The sequence below is a fragment of the Filicampus tigris genome, chromosome 15 (genome assembly GCF_054856515.1).
Source record: "Filicampus tigris isolate MCC_2025a chromosome 15, RoL_Ftig_1.0, whole genome shotgun sequence".
NCBI classification, from domain to species: domain Eukaryota; kingdom Metazoa; phylum Chordata; class Actinopteri; order Syngnathiformes; family Syngnathidae; genus Filicampus; species Filicampus tigris.
The window spans coordinates 16986165-17008478 of NC_141231.1; the positions used below are offsets into that span (position 1 = coordinate 16986165).

A 22314-nucleotide genomic window follows, 5' to 3' on the forward strand; every position below is an offset into this window, starting at 1 on the left:
TGTGCACCGTTCTATGGAAGGATATAGCGGGTTGACAAAAACAGTGCACGTGTTGTTTGGATCCGATCTCAATGAGACGCTTAAAATAAACAGCAAACATACCTGGATGTCATTATAGCGAGATGTGCGATAACCGACAATAGAACAGTATGTCTTTATCAGCCAACAAGTGCGCATACTTCCATATTTGACTATCTGCTCTCTGTCCGTGTGTGCCAGAATATACCAGAAAACTAAGTGAATTACAAATGCTATCTTTCTTATATCGCCTGTCATTGACTAATGTCACCAGAAAACGAAATGTATCCATTATGGCCGTGAAATGTACCGTATGTTGCAGAATGCATAAAGTATATGTTGAAATTACTTATGATGAGGTCAGTGATGGTGTAGCAGTTTACCCCTCTGACTTCACTACAGACAGGTGATCCGTCTGTATCTGTGGTACTGTCGACTAGTACAAGGTGTAAACTGCCTTTTACCCAAAGTCAGCTGGGAAACGCTCCAGCTCCCCCAAACCCTGAACAGAATAAGATATACTGTGGAAAAGAAAATATTTACAGCGTAACAAGCAGAGGTGGTCATTCATCAGACTGACAGACCGGTCCTTTCATTCATCAGAGTACTCGTCACTAACTGCTTCCGTGAGTCCGTCACTGACGGCCCCCCGTTTTGCTGACGTTTTTGTGGGGGAGGGGGGGACTGACTGACCGACTTCTGACGGACTAACTGATGGACTGACCAAGTGACATTTACAATTCGGTTCGTCACAAAAAAATGACGGATGATGGACGGGTACCCTGGTTGGTGATAAATGACGGACCAGCAACATTGAATGCCCACCTCTGGTAACAAGTAAGACAAAATCTTTGTTCTGAAAAATGCAAAAACAAATACAGTAGTCTGTTCCAGGGTAAAAGTTTCAACACCGAAGTTAAAAATCATCCAAAACATGTTGAGTCCGAACTGCTCAGGCATTAACATTAACATAACATTCATTACTGCCATGTGTTTCACAGAAGCGTACAAATTATTAATCACTGCAAGAGTACAACTGAAAAAGTATGAAAACATTCAGCCTTAACCTTTCAATTGAACTCTGTAATACATTAAAACAATACACTGTAACCTCCCCCAAAATGGCTCCACAGCAGTCTTAATATCAACTGCTTTGAATGAGCTCCCACACATTTTGTCACTTCTTTTATGACTGAATGCGTGGTCACAGTCCAAATTCTGCCCGTTTTTCCGAACATTTTGATGAAATTTCAAATTGAACATCCCCAAAGGTTCAACTGTATAAGACTATATTTTGAATAAAACATTTAAAATAACACAGTATTTTATCTTTGCTGGAATGTCAGAAAGAGGTTGGAAAACGGTGTACATCTGCCACTCTTTGCAGGCAACAACAGCGTGAGATTGGAACTCCACCTATTTCGGGGTGTCTGTGTGGTATACGAGCACAGGTGTGTGCTTGCATTGTGTATATTGCTGCTGCAGGTGTGTTGCATTTCAACAGTCACACATGATTGATTGCAGCTCTTGAGCTACTCATGCGCAGGTCCCTTGATACCATTGAAAAGTGCTGGGGAAAGAGTTACACTGAAAACACAGTAGGCAGACTAGAATAGAAAAAGAAAACCTCATTCTTGAATTTCACTAAGCCTCAGCGGCGACAGGGAAATAGCCTCAAGTCCCATTTTGAATGGTGGCCCTTTGATCGCTGACTCAAACAAGAGTGGAAGTGATGCTGGAAGTTGTGTGGCATCGCTACGGGCGTCCGCTTGGCTGCTGCAGCAACAGCTTTGTGTCAAACACACAGAACCGTCCTTGGATACACATACTTTAGTTTTAGACCACCGACTGAGGAGGAAAACAGAATTTTGTCACTTGAATATCTTAAAGAGTTTGAACAGATGGATGAGTGAGATTTCATTTTGTTTTTACTCAGGTCAGTCTGATAACAAGGTCAAATCTGATGACAATGTGGATTTTACAAAAATATCATGTTTGGATTTATCTTACTACACTTTGTTACAAAGGAATATACGACGGTGACAATCTTCTCAAGGGTGTCCATTTTAACGTATGAACATTTTTAATGTACACTTGCATGACAAAGCAATGACTATGAAAAGATGGATTTTGATATCCGGTTAGCTATGGTCACTGCTATGTTTTGGGTAAGGCACATTCAGGAGTTTTGCCAGTTTTCTTTGACAATTAAAGTTCCCATGGTAAGGTCATGACATATTTCCAGTGTACCCTTGTTGAAGGCAGTGATATTTGCTGATGTTTTCTTCACCCAGCTAGTCATATATTGTCGTCCATTAATTAAGTCGCTCGTTGCTTCAGCTTCTCTTCTCATCTCTACCTTTGGTAATTCCTCCCTTCCCAGCTGCTCCTTATCGCACATTGTTATTCCTTATCCCCTTGTTAACTTCCTTCATGGTTGCTCTCTGCACCATTTACGCCACTCCTAAGCTTCCGTATAATCTTCCCATTTTCAATCAGAAGATAGGAGATATTTTCTATCACTGATCCTTTCTATGACTAACCCCCCCACCCCCAATCTGTGTAATAAATGAGCTGGCCGGTATTAGCGCTGACCTTCACTTTGCTGTTAGGGGAAGGCTCAGGGTGATGTTAACCACATTATTAACCAATAAGATGAGGACTGCGAGAGTGGTTTCTTCAGGCTTATGTGGGAATTATCATGCATATGCAGTCGAGCCAACGGGGAGTAAAAACTACTAATTATAAAGATGATATTTGCATATCAATGTATGCTATAGCATTCAAGAAAGAGTAAGAAAAGCACATGGAAGCTGTCTCAAGACTGCGGTTGGTAGCTGCGCAAATCCTGTCCAACGAGAAACTGCTGAACGGAAAGCTGATCAGGAAAAAAAAAGAACAAAAAAATAGATAAAAACAAGATGCAGGTGATGAATCACCACAACTAAACCTCACATCTGAGTTCAGAAAATATCAGAGGAAATGGAAACAGCATGGTCCTAAATGAATTAATAAGAAAGGCAAGGGTATGATTTAGGATTCGCACTAGCAAAAAGCACTACTTTTGAGCTGTGTTTCCGGAAGAATATTTGTGCTTTTAGAGTTTGAATTAGAATTTCTAACATTGAACTCAAGGCCTCGGTTCCATGTCACTGCAGTCGATAGCATCAATATGTATTTGGGATACGATTGCCTGAATGTAAATGAGTTCGCATTCATATTCCATCAATGTTTCTGATTTCTGATTGCGCTGTTTAACTAAGTTACCGGTAGTTAGAAATATATTCAAAAATCTCACAGCATTATACAGTTCAGTTGTACATGGATGGTTACAGTAACAAACTCTGAATCTGATCGTAACCATTATTGGCTTTCAAGGCAGAACAATACGACTCTTCTATGGAAACCCATTCTGCTGTACGTAAGCAAGTGCATTATAACCAGAGTTACCACATTTGCTTTGATTTCAAAAGCATACCTGTCAACAGCGGGGTCCGAATCTTACCAAACTTTTCATATTTGTATATAATCTTACACTTTACGCATTCTTTTTGAATGGCTGCTGTCACATGGACAGAAATCAGCGAAACACGGCCTACATTGTACAAAAGGTGTTTCCAAGTGTACAACAGGTATGCATAAGTAACTAAGTTACTTTACTGATTATTTGATTTAAAATGTAACTAAGTTAGATTACAAATTACCTTAATCGTTGCATTCAGCAGATACCGACAACCCCGCTTAACATAAGGATGACACCCATTTTTGCCACTTTATTCAAAAGTGCATTAATTGTGACATTTAAGAATGAAGCTGTTTTTTATTAAAAATAAAATAAAGACAACCTTTTTTTGTAGCATTCCATAAACAATAATGAGTCTTTCTAGACTTCACTTAACATAAATCATGTTTTTGCTCGAATATGAAATAAAGAGTCTTTTTTTACTGGGCATATTAAAAGTTAATGTTGTAATGGCAAAACGTAACATAGTGTGCACTGTTTATAAATATAAGGATGACATTTGCGGACTTCCTGCTCTCACACAATCTGGTCGCACTCTTTCAGCTTGAATGAATGCTTGAATTAATTTAATTAATTTGTTGAAGCTAGACAACACTGTTGACAGAACAACCCTTAGTATTTTTTGTCGTTTATGTGGTATGGTATAGACACGTGAGTCGTCAACGCTGCTGTAAACGTGAGACGACGCACTACATCGGACGCGAATTTGAAGTCACTTCATCATTCATATTTATCCTAAACAATCGAAGTCTTTACATATGAAGTTCAAAATGCAGATCTTTGATGTCTTTTTTCCACCTCTTGCTGTTTTATCAACCCTGTTGTAAAAAAAAAACGACACGTTCCTGAACAGCGCAGTGTTACCCAGCTGTCCCACTCCTTTTTTTTTTTTTGTTTTGTTTTTTTCCTCTCCTCGGTTCTTCATACTTCAAGTTAATTCTCAAGAATTTTTCCTCCACTCCTCATTTCATGACCTCTCTAATCCGGCCTTGTAAAATATTAACTGCGCACTCACAACATCCTCCCTCCTGTGCTGCCCCTCCTCTTTCTGCAACAACGACTTCATCTTTCCAATCCATCTAACACTCTCTCCATTCTTTTCCTTGCTTCCGTGTTCCTCCCAGGGCGCCTCTAAAAAGTCAAGGCTCAATTAACTTTGTTGCTTGTGAATCTTTTTGTCAACTCCGGTTGTTGCTGCCAGCCTCTGAGATGAGAGACATCATCATATGACTGATTCAAACACACACGCGCATAGACACGCAGACAGACAGACACACACACACACACACACACACACACACCTGACTGTGCAAAAGGCAAGTGCATTGGGGCCCGAGATAAGATGGCAGGAAACAGGAAGTGGATTTATATGAGCACTGATGCCCTGACTCATGCACACATAAACACTTTCACAGCTGCAGCTGCCTCAGTCTCACATGAAAGGAGCGGCAAATGCCGAGCGAGAGTGACTCTTAATCTCTCGGAGGAGAAAAAGAGACAGGAGGATAAAGTGATAACTTAATTCCAAGATGTTTGCGGAGGAAGTGTAATATGGGAGGGAACAAGAGGGTGGGTGTGGAAATGCGTATTTCCATGTATAATCCCATTCATGTGTGTTTGTATTTTTACGCCTGTGAGTGTATTAGCAAGTATCTACGTATTCTGTAGCTGTACCGGTGCATTAATATGTGTGCGGCACCGGTGCATTAATATGTGTGCGGCTCCAATTTGCCAGCAGCAGTTTAGTACCGCTACTTATTATGTCACACAGCAGTTAATCGGAGCGCCATCTTGCAAATCATCAGGAATGATTTAGCATTTTGCTGTGTTGTACTTTTGTAAAACTGCAGTGCGCGCCACATGCTGACTGAGGCAAGAAACTAACTGACTGTATGATGATGTACAGGTTACAACTTTTCACTTTGACTGACTTGCATTTTGATGAATGGAAGTGGTGCTCTGCATATAATAGAAACTTTTTTTTTTTTTTCATCAAACTTTGAATTAAGTTAAGTTACTACACTGATAGTTGCAGTATGGATCGATTATGGTTGTAAGTCAAATTGAATTTCAATTTCTGTCCCACGGTTTGATACACAATATAATAATAATATTATGAATACTTTGCTAGCTTTGTGAGTTCTTATGGCTTTAATTGGGTTCTAGATACAAACTGGTAGTTGGAAGTTGATGTTGCTCTGTCATTTCATAGGTGAAACAGGTTCATGTCTTACAGTATAACAATTTTTGGTTTAGATATTGTATTGTCACAGGGGCCAGGGCTACTATCTATCTAGCTAGCTCCCTAGCTAACACCCGCACCACATGTTACTGTATCACAAATTGCATTCAATTATTCATCTTTTCTTTTAATTCTAGACATATCTTGCCTGAGTTTTCTAATCAACTTTTATAATTGGAAACATCTGTTAATTGTTTTCTCCGTACCCTGATACAGCTGCTACTGTACTTGCACGCTCTCTATCCAAATTGCTTTGGGCGCCCGGCATACCCATTCTCTCATATGTAATCACAAAGACTGAAACCACTTTTCTCTGTCAAACAACTTGCTAACAACTTGGATTAGGTAGCTAAATGTAGGGTAAAATTAAACAATAATGTTGACATCAAGAATCATTCATCTATTAATAACGCACAGAGCCTATTTAATTAAGTTGTGTTGCACGTCTGCTTCGACTGGCAGTGTATCAAGTTAAACAGCCCGTTTCTAACCGCGCGGAGCTGCGCGATTCTACGACAAAAGTGTAGCTCGCCCCTGCGCACTGACTTGCACTAGGCACAAATATTGAGCCCCTAGTGTCTAGTAACGGTTTAAAGCTTTCATGAATGCCAAGTACTGTATATTATGTATGAATTCTACGGGTTCACCCTGGGGTGTTAGTGGGCACTTAATTTTTCACCCACACGCTGTTCATTGTAGTTTATATGCAGCGTTACCATTCGTCTTTCCAGAGTGCAACATTAGCATGCTGTAAGGTCAACGGTGCTCAGACCTGCCGCACATTACAAGCACATCTACCCAGAGGTTACTGGAAGAACACACAAACACACACACAGAGGACCAATTTCTGCTTATTCATTCAACATACACTGAGTGATGATGGGCTTATTTACACTTGCAACTTAGTCCTCAATTTGTACCTGAACTTTGCATGTAGCTATGAGTATACAAAAAGTCCACCACTCCAATATTACTGTGCAGGCATCGTTCTTGCTAATTCGAGAAATGAATGTACACGTCACACGCAGGCGCCGCACAAGTGGACACGCTGCCAAATAAAGGAAAAACAAATCAAATAAAAACAATATGGAGCACGTGTCATTGTGTCTATGGAACCGAAAACTATACAATACTGTTTTATTATTATTATTTTTTTTTTAATTTGGCTGCGTGACAGGTGTGCGGCACCTGCTTGTGACATGGTACCGGTTAAGTCAGTTTCGGCTGTTTGGCTGACTCAGACCGACTGGGACCACGTGGGTCATCTAAACATGCAGACGGGAAATTGGTGACGGTTAGGCGATACCCAGCTCTGCTGTTTTCCATTCTTGGCTTACCTTTTTGGCTGCGTGATCATTATCTTTCGAAAGGCAATGTTTTTAGATACAGCTCTTGTGTTTTTTAACTACATGTCACTCAACTACCAGTCAACCTGCCAAACTAAACTGAAATTTCAAGTAAAAAGACAAAACGAATGAATGAATGAATGATGAATGATTACCAAGTCAGTTGTCTTTTCTAGGTTTGAGCACACATCCACCATGAAAGACGCACATAGCTCGCAGACCAATATGTTTTTTGCAGCAATCAAACACTCTCCACTAGATTTGATCAGTGGTTTATTTTCATTTTGGAGCACCAACTGTGCACCCAAAATCTCAGGGCCGCATATGTGCCAGTGTGTGACTCTCTGCATCATTCCGCATCTGTGATTTCAGTTGTTTGTGCACGCATGTCTGTTATCAGTGAGTCTCTGTAAGAAATCACTGCTAAGTTATGCCGTGAAATTAAATGGAGGCTTGGCATTCTGATTTACCATCGCAAGAGTTATATCCCGACGTGTCGTGCCCCGAACATCGAATGCTTGCAAGTGTGTCGCAGTTTGATGCTTAATGTACGTGTGTGTACAGTTGTGTCAGTGTGTAGCGCTACTTGTAGATTCATTGGCATGCATGTCTCAGACGGCGTGGGAGCGTGTCGCGTTCCACCCGAGCCGTAACTCACAGGAACAGTTATCGGTGAATCACATTTGTATGCCTAAGGGGAGCCTCGTCTTTTGAAAGTTCAACAGTAAAACATTGGATCAGCTGACATATTGAAATGCAGCCTGCCGGAATGATCAATTTGAGTTTAGTTTTTAAACATTCCTCAAGCAGAATCTGCATTACAGACTCTGGTTTGTGTCTAGAAGACTTTGAACTTTGTGAAGGACATTAATGATTTTCATTCGCATTTGATAGCTCATAACATTGTTCTTATGCTACCAACAATGCCTTGTCTATTACAAAAAGATCAATAGCACTTGAGCTGAATGCCATTATGGTTATTAGGCCTACTTGCCCGTACGGTGATGAGGCATGAGAGCATTATACAGCACAGTGGAGGAGTCGTTGCATATGCGTGAGTGAGTTCCTTCATTAGGGTATCTGTTGACTTTTGTATGATTTGGCAGTTTCGTGATTTAGTATTTGAGGTAAACAGGCGATGAATACAGACATTTCAGGAGAATACAGAGCGGAGTGAGCTGTTTCAAGGTGAGGGGGAAAGAATGATGGAGAAGGAAGAGTGAAGGTGAGCAGAGAGAAAGACAGAGTGAGAACAAGATAAGAGGAATGGAGCCACCCAAAGGCAGTGAGAATAACTTACTGAGGCAGGAAACAAAGACAAGAAGCCAAGATAACGCCGAATGATCGTGACACACCACAGAGTGCGCAATCTCACATGGCACACTTGCCTGAACCTCAGCACCGGAGGTTAGACGTTAATGTGTCCATTATGCCCCCACCCCATGAAAATATTATCAATACTAGAAGCGTAATTTAGAACACAATACCTGCAGTAATTAATTTCTCGAAAATGTACGACTTTGCAGTATTGACTGTGGGTTGGCTTGGCTAAAAATGAAGCCCATAACACTAGACCACTACGAATGTCTGTCAACAAGTCCGTCCATCCATCCGACCTTCCATCTCGCTGTCATTTTGAGTACAGTATCAAAGTGACTGTACAGTACTCAAGAAGATGTTTGCCTCCGTTCTTTCTACACTAACAAGGACACCAGCGTCTGCATCAAAGCGGAATATCAAAGTCAGGCTGCTTTTATGGAGATGCAAATAAGTTTTTTATATAAATAACGCCACATATTTTCCCCTTTGACAGAGAGTGGGAGATCAAACCAAATTGGGAAGTCTTGCACTCACTATTTTGCCTGTGACTCAAACAAATTGGGGACGGCGGCTGTGATGGGCAGGGTGAAGAAGGGATGGTAATGAGAAAAAAAGAGTGACTCAGAGGGCAGGAATCAAGTGATGGCGAGGTCAAGGGGCTGATGCACGGCTCAGACGGGAAGCGGAAAACGGGCGAGAGACAACAAATCATGTCTCGTTAATGTTAATGGGGAAAGGGATTTTCCACATGAAATATAAATGGATGCGTTATGGGACATGAAATATACATGAAACAGTGGCTGACATCTGTATCCGCTGTGTTAAGAGGTGTGTCAGAGGACACGGGGAGAAGGGAGCTACCTTGTACGAAAAACCTCAACAACATTTGATCCCAATTGTCTTCGCTTTTCTGTCTTGACAAGAACTTTTGAAAAGACAGGGATCAATATTTCATTGTTGTGCGTTTTGTTGAGCTGTTGAGCCTTCGTATTCAAATGTTAATCTCACATCTTCACTTTGTGTGGTCCCGACGGGTCCTGTGGGACTTATCAACAATGCGGGGCCTCTAAAGTGCACTGTCGTAACCAAAACTCCCATTAGGCTGGCATGTATCCCTTAATCCTGGAGGCCATGTTCCCTACAACATCATTTAAACCCATTGGCAGAGCCTGGATGATAATACACCAACAAATAATATCGGCACGTTTTCTCTTCAGGATTTAGAATTGAAATAACACAAAAAGACATTCATGAAGAGTTTAAATGTTTACCTGGCTTGCGTAAAGGAAAAAACAATGAAGGTAACTTTTATTCTTGGTTCCGATTCGTATTTGAACAATAATTCAACACAATAACACAAAACTGATGAAATAATCTGTACTACAAATTATGTTCATTTTTGCCAATTCTTAGCTCCTCACCCCTAAATTATACCAAACAATTTTGGGCAAATCAATCCTTCCAACTTTGAACCAACAGTTCTAGCATGACGGCCCAAATTCCACTAACAAATCATGTGCTGATGTCCTTATTAATGCTGACGAACAAGCACAACTGTGATGCGGTGTTTCTTCATGGCCATGTAATTCCGGTTATCATTTGTCTTCAAAGAAGAATATTTTGCTTCTGTGTTTCTCAAGTTGCCAGGAACCAGTATGAGAGAATGGGCAGCGATGTCACCATGCAGTGCGGCTCCCTGGACAACGACGCATCGGTGTCGTGGAAGGTGAACGGGACGGACGTGAAGGCCCAGCACCGTCTGGAAGGCCCCAGACTGATACTCACCCAAGTGGACCTGGGCCACAACGGACTCTACAGCTGCTTTCAGAACCCAAATGGAGAGAGACGTGACACCATCAACCTCCGCATCGGCAGTAAGTACCCAGACAATTGTCCGCCAAATGTTGCTTGCCAAACAGTCATGACTCTTTAATCATCCCGGTAGGGCACTTTGGTTATTGCTTCTGCAGAGAGTAAACAAGAGAGCAAATTGATGTATCCATATTGTGCAATGAAAATGCCATGCATACGAGTAAAACATGCTTATACTGTACTGTACCGCATTTATGCGCCCTCAAAGCTTGCAAAATGAATTGGATTCGAGCTAATACGGTCATCCAAAAGAATACAAGTGTGAGCCTTTGTTTGGATTCGAACATGAAATTAGCTTTATTAAGGCGATGCAACCAGTTGGGGGATTTTAAATCAAATTCAAACAAAGTCCCGGAAGAACACTGAGATTATTAGGCAGGTGCTACTTTACTTGAGGGTGCATGCTGATATCTGTTTAGCATCAATCATGACACAGTATTTCATAGCACCGCCAAAAATGACAGACTGGGAGGCAGCTTAATTCATCACTTCCCTGGCACTGAATATATACACCTGAACATATTGTGCTCTTTCCATTTTTAACGTTTCCAATAAAGAAATAGCCTCAGGACAAGGTCAAAAAGATAGTTTGCATAAAGGCAATCTTTTGCAATACAAACGATGATGTGATGAAATTAAAGGTATGCACACGGCACAATCCGCCTCACACTAAGATGGCGACGGTTCTTATTATTCCATACACCTGTCATCTTAAAGCTCACGCAGCCAAGAATGAGTCATGAATACTGTACAGGTACATGCAACGGTGGCACATGTGAAATTTCCATGCAAATGTGTGATGAATTAGCCGGTATGGCAGTCTGACAGTTGGGTTAATCTTACTGGAAATGATGAATTGCGGAATGCCGCAATAATACCAAACTGATGAGCATTTTATGTGATGGTACATCATGTCATGAGGATGAATGGTGTATGTTATACTGTCCTGTTCACCGCTCATAATTTTGTGCATCATAATGACACTTGTGGTGGTCTCCGGTTGAAGTGTGTGTGAGAGAGAGGGACAGAAATAGAGCGAGGGAGTACCGTTTGCATTATATAAATATTCACCGAGGGTCAATCGCAAGTTTGTGCGCGTAACCCTCATTGCTCGTTCCTAGTTGTCATTGTAATTGTCCTGATAATAGTTTCGGTTGTTTGCTGTCATGCTGGCGTTCCATTTGTATTTGTGTTTCTGTGAAGTGCCACCTACACAACGTGCTACAGCTAAAAAGTGTTGCACAGCTACAGCGATCGTGACACCTCGACAGGCTACACTTGTCGTGATTACCATCGTGACGGTCGCAGGATTTTATGCAGCGTTTATTACTCACACCAGGGGCTTGTTATGTTTAACACAGAGTGTTATCAAGAGGATAACAAAGAACCATCTGTCTGTTTTTTTTTTTGTTTTTTTTACGTCTTCGCAATCTTTTTTTAATTTTTTGGAGATGCTGTGTTTTCCTCAAACGTTGTCCTTTCCTTCATGTGTCCAGCTCTTTCTAGCTTCTAGAATAAGGTTCCACCCACCAAAACTTAATTAACATGTTAAATAAGGACCTCCCTAATATGCGCACAGTTAGCTGCCACATCTGCATGGCAAATTTGTTGTGTTACAATAATTCAAGAAAAAATGTGGTTACATATCATGCTATAACCACAAATGCACGGTTTTAGACAGCTACAATATATAATATAGTACTCTAAATGTATCATAAATGTGTCCATGCCAAATCACCCAAAAGAATCTGAACATTTTAGCCAAGCAGATTTGGATTTTAATGAAACTTGGTGTACTTGTTGATAGGGATGGCACAGCACTAAATCTGAAATTTTAGGTCAATCGGAACAGGGGTTTGGGAGCTACGGTCCGCAGAATATTGACATTTCCAGCAAAAAGGGGCGTGACCACTTTCCTTTGAACGCTTACATTTTAGGAACTACTAGGTGAATCCTCACAATACAGGCATTATTGAAAAGGGAATAAATAATGACCATGGTCAAATTGGTGCCTGTTGAAAAGCTAAATAAGAGTAAACAAAAGCTCACACATGCACATTCTCAAAATTGTTAAAAAATTACAAGATATAGAACGGTGGCATGATAGAGTGGCAATTCATATAAAATGTCTGTCCCGGCAATAAATGTCCATTATCTTGTAATAAGCAAGAGGTCATAAAACAATACAGTTTGTTGATGAAATAAACCATGCCCTGCTGTCATAACTGGGGAAATTATTACTGCCCTGCCATTTTCATGCCCCCCCTCCACCCCCCATTCTTCTATCTATTGCTGTCCTCAGTGGACGTCAGCTTAAAAATTTATAGCACCACCACTTGGCTGCACCCACCCAGTTATTCAGCCTCACAGCTAACACAATATCAACCGCAGTGGGTCGTATATCCAGCCACTCACCCCAGTGACCTGTCAAGCAGTCAGTCCGCAGGACACACAATCTCCCTGTGCACCGCCATTCAGTGAGCAAAGCTGTTGGTGGAGTCTTGATAGTTGGCCTGGAGGACATCTGAGCAGTGAACCAGCAGTAACTTGCGGGTCAGCTGCTCCTGCAGTGAGGAAGTCCGTTGACCTGCCAGTTACATAGCACTAATTTAAGACAAAGTCACCTAGCAGCACATCATCCACCAATGGGTATACTTAACTATATCTTAGGCAAGCAATTATATTTTATGTGTTGGCTTTTTTTTAATCCATATTTGGTGTAGAGTGTTTCATTTTTATGCTTAGAAATAACCTATTTGTTCAAATACAGTATGACGTTTCAATCAACAGACGTGTTTGAAATGGTAATAAACGCATTTGGTGAGGAAGCAAGAACAGTTCTCATGAAAGGGCAAGTCAACCCCAAAATTTGCTTTACAATAATATGTTCTATGCAGCCCCACTAGTCTAAACATGATATTCTGATTAATATTCTGTTTGTGGAAGATGAATAAAGCGGCAAAATCTATCCGTTTTTATTCATCTCACGGGGCGGCCGTTTTATCACTCCTGTCAACTAAGAATGACACCGCAGTTGCTCAGGGCTCAGGTAACAGCCAATCACAGCTCAGCTTCAGAAAACAGGTGAACCGTGATTGGTCAACTTTTGAGTTGACTTCCGCTTTAAGGACAAAGACTGGCTTTGGCATTCTTGCACCAAAGAACAACCACACTCAGGTGTCATTTGTAATCGTAGCTAAAAATCCTTCTATTCTTTCTCACTTAAGGTGTCAGCTTTTGCTCGGGCATGATCGCCTTTTCATTATTGTAACAAAAACCCCAACCTTAAATCCAATTCCCCACCATTATTAAAGACCTATTAAAGTGCACTTACACTACACGTACACACCGGTTGTTTGCTTCCAATGTTCAACAGAATGAGTTGAAGGTGGATTGAGTTCCCTTGTTAAATGGATGTACATTGCCTCCCTACAGGCAATTTTCACAAACGACACCGTCACATGCCAGATGATTTAAATTTGGTTTCCCTGGGCGGATTGTATTTGTGACTATATGCATGCTAAGAAACACACACACATGCCCACCCAGGGGACCTGTGCTACATCGCCGGGTAATGGATTTGTCTTGTATCTTTGCAGACAGATCGCTATAGGGAGGGTGAAGGCATAAAGTTTTGCCTCTTCCGGGACTTCTTGTTCAAACCAGGAAGTGTTTGGCCCCACATGCAAGGCTACCGCAACAACTACCACTCATCTTACATTTTAATTACTCCCCTTGCTTCGCCCACTGCTCTTGTCAATCACCGTAAACAGAAAAATACCTGCCTGAAAGATATAGATGGCCTTGGAAATTAATTGTACTGTCATCTCAGCTTCTCCCTTGAGCCTTATTTATTTCTTGTGACATAACATTTTAATTTGAGATGACCAGGCAAGAAAATTAATCCAATCCATCGTACCGTATACCTTTAGTTTTAAACACTTGTAAGTCAGAACGTCTGATTTCAGTTTCCTGCTCTTGTCCTCGTTGACCTCACCACAGCTTTGCTTGTTTATTACCGCCTTTCATATATTGGCTGCATCATTTCCGGCCGTTTGTCTGTCTATAAGTACCGTAGTTTCTTTTTCAGTAAGCTAAACAGTCAGAGTGCCACAAAGCAGTGCTGGGGATCCTTTGTTCATCGTGTACAACCTTCGTCAAGGTGTTATCTTGATTCACTAACGTGTGCATTCTCACTTCTCTGCTGATGATTCACATCATTGCTATAATGCATTATCTTTTCTTTTCCCAGTCATAAAAACATTTTTACCGAGAATATCCTTTGTAATTCATCAACAATATAGTGCAAGGTAAACCCCGGAGCACTCGGTGGTACTTGACAGCTAGCTTCAAAGAGTATTGAGCACGCTTTTGACTTGCACAACACTTCAGTTGCTATATACCACTGTAGCTCTATTTTTAAAAAAGTGGTGGTTTATTACATTTTTTCAGTTTTTCAAGTTTGATTTTTGATGTCGAAATCCAGAACTCATGTGCACACTAGTTAACGTGTAAAAAATCCATTCAAAGCTCATTTTATTTATACAGAAGTTTTCATACATGAAAATGCAACTCAAAGTACTGTGCAATAAAAACATATAAAATACTTAAGAATATAAGAGGGTAAGCTGTGTTTTATCGTAACATTTAGACCACCTAGATAAAAAAAAAAAAAACAGTATTTCCCATGCATTTCTTTCGCCCCCATTTCTTTTTTTTTTTTGCTATGCATTTCTCTTCCAATTTTGTTGACCTCCATTTCTTTTTTTTGTTTGTTTTTGCTCTACATGCATGAAAACTGCATCTGACGCATTACTTTATTGCAGCGGACAACCATAACAAATGGGGAAAATGGGTTCGGTTTAAAAAGTCAATGGCAAGCCATGAGGGAAACATAAACATTTGAAAAACAAACAAAAAAAGGTCAATGTGTGCTTCGGCGTCTTGATGTGAGTTGGGTATCAGAAGTAGTCTGGCATGACAGATTGTTTCCCTTTTTCTTCTCTCAATGCTGCTGTTTCAAAGAGAGATGGTATAGCATTAAATCATTAAAGACAGGAAAGTACAGGAATTTTTCCTTTTCAACAAGGGCTTTTTCCTCCGTATTTTTTCACTTTTGTCCAGGTCGCTTTCTTCTATTGCTTTTTCAAATTTTTAAACATTTTTTAAATATGTTCATCTCTTTGGTGTCTGCTTGTGCAATTCCCTACAATGTCAGTATTCATGCTTGCACAGAAATCATTTTTCAGGCTTTGACGCTATTGTCTAACATTCTGAGTTGAAAACGATTCAAGTGAGTGAGAACCGAGGATGTGAACGGTTCAGATTATATGATACGGCACAAAGGAAATTCAAGGTTGCACAAACTGTCCTGCTCATAATTGTTTGGCTCAAGGTCGCTCGGTGCAGATGAAGGTTCAAGTGCAGAGAGTGACTGAATAAAAAGCAGTTGGCGAAAAAGGAGCTCAGTGGAGGGAACAGGAGGCAAGCAGGAATAAAGCAGGACTTGATGTGGATTTAGCGAACAACGTGACAATGTTGAAAAGTAAGCTGTCTCGATAATGCCAAGTTACATGTATGGCTCATAGTATCCATTTCAAATATGAACACAAGTGGCATTTTGTTGGATATGTTGTTGAAAATAATTTAGACATTTGACTCTTTGGAGAAGGTTTTTAAACAATTGGTTTCCACCGCTGTACCATATAAAATGCCGTGAGAGAGACAAATCAGACAACGGAAACACAATGAGTTCATATTACCACGTCGTCATTCATTTCTAAACTCCTGCAACTCTGCATTTCTTCATTTTGGACCATCAAGCCTGTCTTGTAGCTTTACCCCCTCTTCTATTTTTTTTTTTTATGTGCAGCATTTCCCACAGTTTTGAGGAAATTTGTCTTCATTGGTTAGTTTCACTCCAAATACTGCACATCTGGAATAAGGCAAATTAGTTGATTATTCTAGTTCATTTTCTGTATTCAGATGTCATTTTTATGTGTGTTAAATATTCATCACTTAGTTTTGTATGCTTTTCACGCCAATTCTGTTGGCTCTGGTTTGTGGAAATGGGATGTAAATGTGCTTTGTGATTTGTTTTTGTGCCAAGTAAACTCTAGTTATACGCTAGTTGTGTGTGTGTGTGTGGGGGGGGGGGGCGTTCATATGTGTGCGTGTTTAAAGAAGGAGGCACAGCGGTAAACAGAAAAAATGACAGACCGACACGGGAAAAGAAAGACAGAAAGACTGACCGTTAAGTATTCCCTCTGGCCCAGAGTCCAGCAGAGAGGTTGGGTTTTCTCCATTGACGTCAATCAAGTAAGGCAGACCGACTGAGACCGACAAATATATTTCTGGCTGTGTATGCGCATGCGTGCACGAGAAGCAAAACATTGCAAATGATAAAAGGAACGAGAGCAAGAGAAAGAGGAGATTCAAATGTCAAATGTGACGGCCACTCCTGCTCACCCATTCGGCTCAGCCTGTCACATCCATTCTGTTGAATGCTTCGTTCCCTCAAACCGTAACGCTTAAGTTATTTGACCAAACACAGAAACTAAAACAGAGTGATGAAGATTTTAGAGAGTTTCATGTTCTAACCCCATTTTACAGCTCTTACGTGTCGAGCTTTTCTTTTGTGTGAACTACAAAACTGTTGTGGATAATGTTTCCTGCAAAGCAATCAGTTTGTTAAGAAATAAAATAAAATACGGCCGTCAAATCAGGTCAACTTTTCCATTTATTGTATCGTCCATGAAAAAATAATGTGTTTTTTTTTTTTCTTTGATGCTCTATAGTCATACAAAGTGAAAGTGAAAATTTGAGCTGACAGCGTGCTTGACCATCAGCCTTTGATCTCATTGAACATCTTCTGTCAGAGATCATAAATGAATAAATTAGCTTAGTTCTTGCTTTGATGAAACAATAATATGAGAAGGTTTGAAGCCGTAAATGAAATGAAAGGGGAAGTCACCCCAAACATATTTTTTTTAAGAATATGGTCTATGCAGGCCCACTAGTTGAAACGACGTGATATTATTAATATGAAATGTGTATGAGTGCAGCAAAATCCACCCGGTTCTAGCCATGTCCCGGGGGCGGCCATTTTGTCACTTCTGTCGACTGAAAATGACATCACACACCCTCAGGGCGCAGACCAATCATAGCTCGGCTTCAGAAAACAGGTGAGTCGTGATTGGTCGTTATCTGAGCCCTGCGGGTCTGTGATGTCATTTTCAGTCGACAACCAGAGACAAAATGGCCGCCCCCTGCAATGGACAAAGGGTGGATTTTGCTTCTTAGCTCATATTCCACAAACACAATATTCATCAGAATGCTGTGTTTCAACTAGTGGGCCTGCATAGAACATGGTCTTAAAAATATATGTTTGGTTTGACTTCCGCTTTAAGCAAAGAAAGAAAAGAGCAGAAATAATAGTAGTTTTTGTCCAAGGGAGTAGAAAACAAGCTTACATTGGTCTTTGTGTTTATGGACTATAACATGCATATTGTCCATTGAAGCATGTCCATCTTTGTGCATGATCACCACATTGCCCGTGTGTGTGTGTGTGTGTTTGTGTGTAATGGAGTAGCTCCTAACATAATTTCACGCTTCAGAATAAAACGAGAAGTTGGTATTCAAATCAGGTCATTTCTGTGTTTCGTTTCTTACGAGTGAAGATCGTCTCTCACTGGTTATCAAATGTTGGTATCGGAAGTGCTGGACGCAACACATGCTACGTCCTTAAGCTTTCTCTTCACCCCTCCCGACAGGATGCAAAACAATCATGACACGGGCTGCTTGAGGCCAGTAAGCAGCCAAACGTGTGTCGGTCATCTTATGTGCTTTGTCACGTAGAATTGGAGAGAGATGCACCACCTGAGCTCTTACTATCAAGGTTAGAACCGCCTGCAAATTATACCTGTAGGAGCTTTGATAACTTTTCTTGAAAAAAAATCTTTATTCATTTGAAGTTGCTATGTCCTTCCACTCCTCGTGTGCATTATTGCTATTTGTGAGGTCAGATAGCAAAGGTTTTTGATGGGGGTCGATGTCAGGGCTCTCAAGTGCTTTTTCCACCAAACACACCTTAATGATGTTGTACCTTGAAAGGCTTTGTGCTTTGGAACAAAAAAAAAAAAAAAAAAAAAAGCCCAAACCATTCTTCCAAAGTTACAAGCATGTGTTGATGCTGATGTTTGGCATCGTGCTGGATTATATAAGGCTGCTTGGACGAATGAGGTGAGGCGATGTTTTACTGCTAATATTAAAATGAGCTTTGGATTTGCGGTGTCAGAAGAATGTCAGCGGCATTTACTATCCCAAGCATGCTCAAATTCAAGGGGGTCTTGATAAGAACCGATATATTTCAAATATTTTGCAAAGGCAGAGTGCATGGAAATATATCTTATCAGTTTTGGTGATACATTGGATTTGCTTTGGTCTGCAGAGCATATATTGCAGTTTCATTGTGTCATTCAAAATTTGATTTGAGCAGGCTTACTATTTGAACTATTTGAACCCGGTTGATTTGTTGATTAAATGGTATGGTTCATACATACATACCATGTACTAAATATACATACATGTGAATCTTAAAGTGTTTGAGGATACTCGGTGAGTTACAGTAATTTTCTGTGGCTGCTTGTTTCTAGTTCCGTATTATTCCCTATTAGTTCCGCAATGATGATGCATCATTTGGGGTTCAGCATCGTCCTTGAGGATACTTGAGAGTCCAACCAAAAACAATGCAATTGCCACACGCCCACTCTCAAAGTGCCTCTGATAAATAAAGGATATCTTTCTGTAACAGCCTAGTAGCTTCAGCAATTCTGTCCACTCGGAGAAGTCTCAATTACACCGGCTTGTTGGTGCACTCTCTGGGGACCAGGCAGCTGTGAGTCTGGACTGTGGCTAAATGGGATGTTCCCAAAGGATAGGAGCACTCACGGAACACGGAACAGCATGGGAACAGACAGGAAGGGAAAGAGGTAATGGCAGGAAGAGAGCAACACAGAAGTAGAGAAGGGAGCCTACCAAGACATCTGCAGTTTAATTATGTATTTACAAGACCATGAATTTCAAGCTCTCGCGAAACTATTTTTAAATTGAACCATTCGTTTTTTGGCGCTCTTTGTTATTGTAATCACCAAAAAACCAGACTGAAATGTTCAATTGGAATGCATCATGTGAAAGACAAACCTGAAGGAGAGGGAAGTCAAAACTTCACTTGGGTGCAGGATAAATAAACACCGACTCCTGGATAATCACACAAACAAACGCACTGTCCCGCACATACCCACTGTCATACACGCGGACACACACATGTTGCGGCGGGCAGATGAAAGGAGTCCCACACAAACATTGCTTCCGTGTCCAAATGAGCAGTGCTTATTGTGGAAAAACATAGAGATGTTGGTTTTGGCAAGACACGAACGTGGGTTGTATGTTTGTGTGTGTGGAGCAATAGTAGAGCCTGTTGCTGTTGTTTTTTGTGCAGGTTTGGGTACATGCTTATATATATGCACACATACCCCATGGATTTTTTCTACTTTGATATATGGGTAGATGGGATATGGGTAGATTTGTATGTTTCTGTCTCCCTATTGCCGTCATTAGCTTCACTCTACTCAATATTATTCTGCATGTCTTCCCTTAGCAAATTCAGAATTCTTTTGAATGTTTGTTTCTGTGCAAGCGCCTTTCTTTCCCATCAAGTCACAATGTGCACCTGCTCTTCTTGTGTCCCCGAATAAGCCCTGTTAGTTTGAAAGTGCTTTGAAAGTGCAAATGTCACAAATTCTAATCAGACAGCATCGCGCGGTGAGGTAAACTCTTTGTCACGTCACTCCACTCAACCCTTCAGGAACGACAAAATATTGCGATCTACTCATTGTAGATTCTATGAGAGCACAATGGTGGAGACAGCTTGATGACTGAAACGTATCATTTCTTTCAAGTATTTCTGGCAGGATTCTGACACAGGTAAAAATGAACACTAACAATTAATTGTGATTTTAATTCCTTTAAAAAATGCACTTTCTGTGCTGAACTGAGAGGAGACACAAGTGAGCAATGGTTATTTACATAATCAAGTACAGCGAAATGAATGATACAAATTGAAATAGACTCGTTGCGAATTTTAGAGTGTTAATGAAGAAAGCGACTCTGTTGTGCAAAAGTCTACCACCAATTTAGAGTGAGAAGCTTGTCACCTCAAAGCGACTGCTGAGTCGAGTGTTTGAGACATTAACACCCATGCACATGGATCAAATTCAAATTAACTGGAGATACCATTTTCATTTTGTTCCCACTGATTCGAAAGTCCTTGACCACATTGCTGTGACATCTCCATCAATCAACTCTGAGAGGGCCTGTAAAATAAGACGGCTTCCTGTCTGACTCAAATCTAATTTTGGAAAATTGATCGATAGACACTGCCAAAGCAAAACCAGGGTACAGAAATCTGCTGTGAGCGTACTTTCATCTACATTTTTTTTTAGGACGCACTGAACTTTAGAAATTAGAAAAATAAGGTCATTCACAATCAAGCTAGTACAGTGGAACCCCTAACGTCGAACACAACCCATCTAGAGTCAGGCTCCAATGTGTTGGGATTTGAAATTTTAAATCATTTTATTGTAATGGCACTGTTTACATTAACTGTCATACAAGTGCAAAGTTCATTAAATTGTACTATTTACAGTATTAGTATTTACAGCTTTACTAAAGTAGAGCCGAAAATGTATTTCTTTGATTGTGAGTCTGCTTACATGACAATTTGAGTTTTTTATTCATATTCTTTTTTCCCGTGATTTTCTTCCGAGGACACCCCTACTTGTCATTTAAAATCTGACAACGCTCGCTTGACTCACAAGTCATGCTTGAAGTCTCGGACAATATGCTGACATCTGATGTCAGAACACAGACACAAAAAGAAAAGCATTCTCCAAGCGCTCTACTTTCGTGACTAACGTAAATCTGTGTTTGACCAGGCAAGCTGGCATAGCCCAAAAATTGAGGTCTGCGGCACTGTGAGTGTGAGCACAAACTTGCCGTTAATCAAGGTTCCCTCATTCCCTTTAAGTGTGGCGCAACTGACAGTCTCGACGGTGTGATGGCACCGTCCACTGTGCTGAAGACGACGATGCGTAATCCCAGTGATCCTTGCATGACTACAGCGTATGGTCACTCTCTGGCTATTATGGCAACAGACAACGTGAGCGGGTAGTATGCCCCTCTGTTTGTGTTCCGCCAGGACGGCGAGTTTGATGCAGTCCGGTCTGCCCAATGGAAAAACATTCGCAGTGAGCTTTCCGCTTGTACAAAAATCAAAAGTCCGCCGCAGATTAGCCATCTACGAAAATAGAGTCGCTAGTGTTAATCATTTAATGCTTGATGAAATATAACTTGGGCAAATTTGTCCTGAAAATGCTGGTCTAAATTGTACTCTCGCTCTTTGACTGTACTTGAAAAAAACTTTTAACGCAGAGAATTATAAATAATCCATTTAATTCCCCTCGCCTGTGCTAACTGGCGCGTGTGTGCGCGTCATCACGAATGCGCAGGTGGCTCGGAGACTGAGACAGATTTACTGAGTTTGAAAAGTTAAGGGGAAAAATTCCAGCTTTCTTTCTGCGTCTCTGGAGGGGGAAAAGTGCATTAATCAGAGAGGAAGATGAAATCATCAGAGCAGTGCAATAGTTGACTGAGACTCGGCACCTCTGCCTGCTCCTCCGTGCTAACTCACATTTCTCATTAATAGAAAGCATTTAATTTCCACACTTTTTTTTTTTCCTCCATCTGTCTTCTGCTCTGTTAAAATTTACCCTTCGAGCCAATTTCCTCACGTTCCTCGCGCTTGTATCATTACCTCACTTTTCCTTCTTTATGACAGCAATTCTCATCTTGGGCTCAATATCCCTGAAGTGTTTTGATAGGCGACTTCCTTAACATCTTGTCAGTGAAAGTGAATAAAACATATTTCATTTCCG

At 40.7% G+C, this 22314-nt stretch overlaps 1 protein-coding gene across 8 annotated transcripts in view; it reads left to right on the forward strand.

Moving 5' to 3' along the window:
- Nucleotides 1-22314, forward strand: part of cntfr (ciliary neurotrophic factor receptor) — a 282361-nt gene that overhangs the window by 192717 nt on the left and 67330 nt on the right. For all 8 annotated transcript variants that reach the window (XM_086054349.1, XM_086054347.1, XM_086054348.1 and 5 more), the window contains one exon: nt 10090-10323. In XM_086054349.1, coding sequence (XP_085910475.1) covers nt 10090-10323 — 234 coding nt within the window. The remainder of the gene's footprint in view (nt 1-10089; nt 10324-22314) is intronic.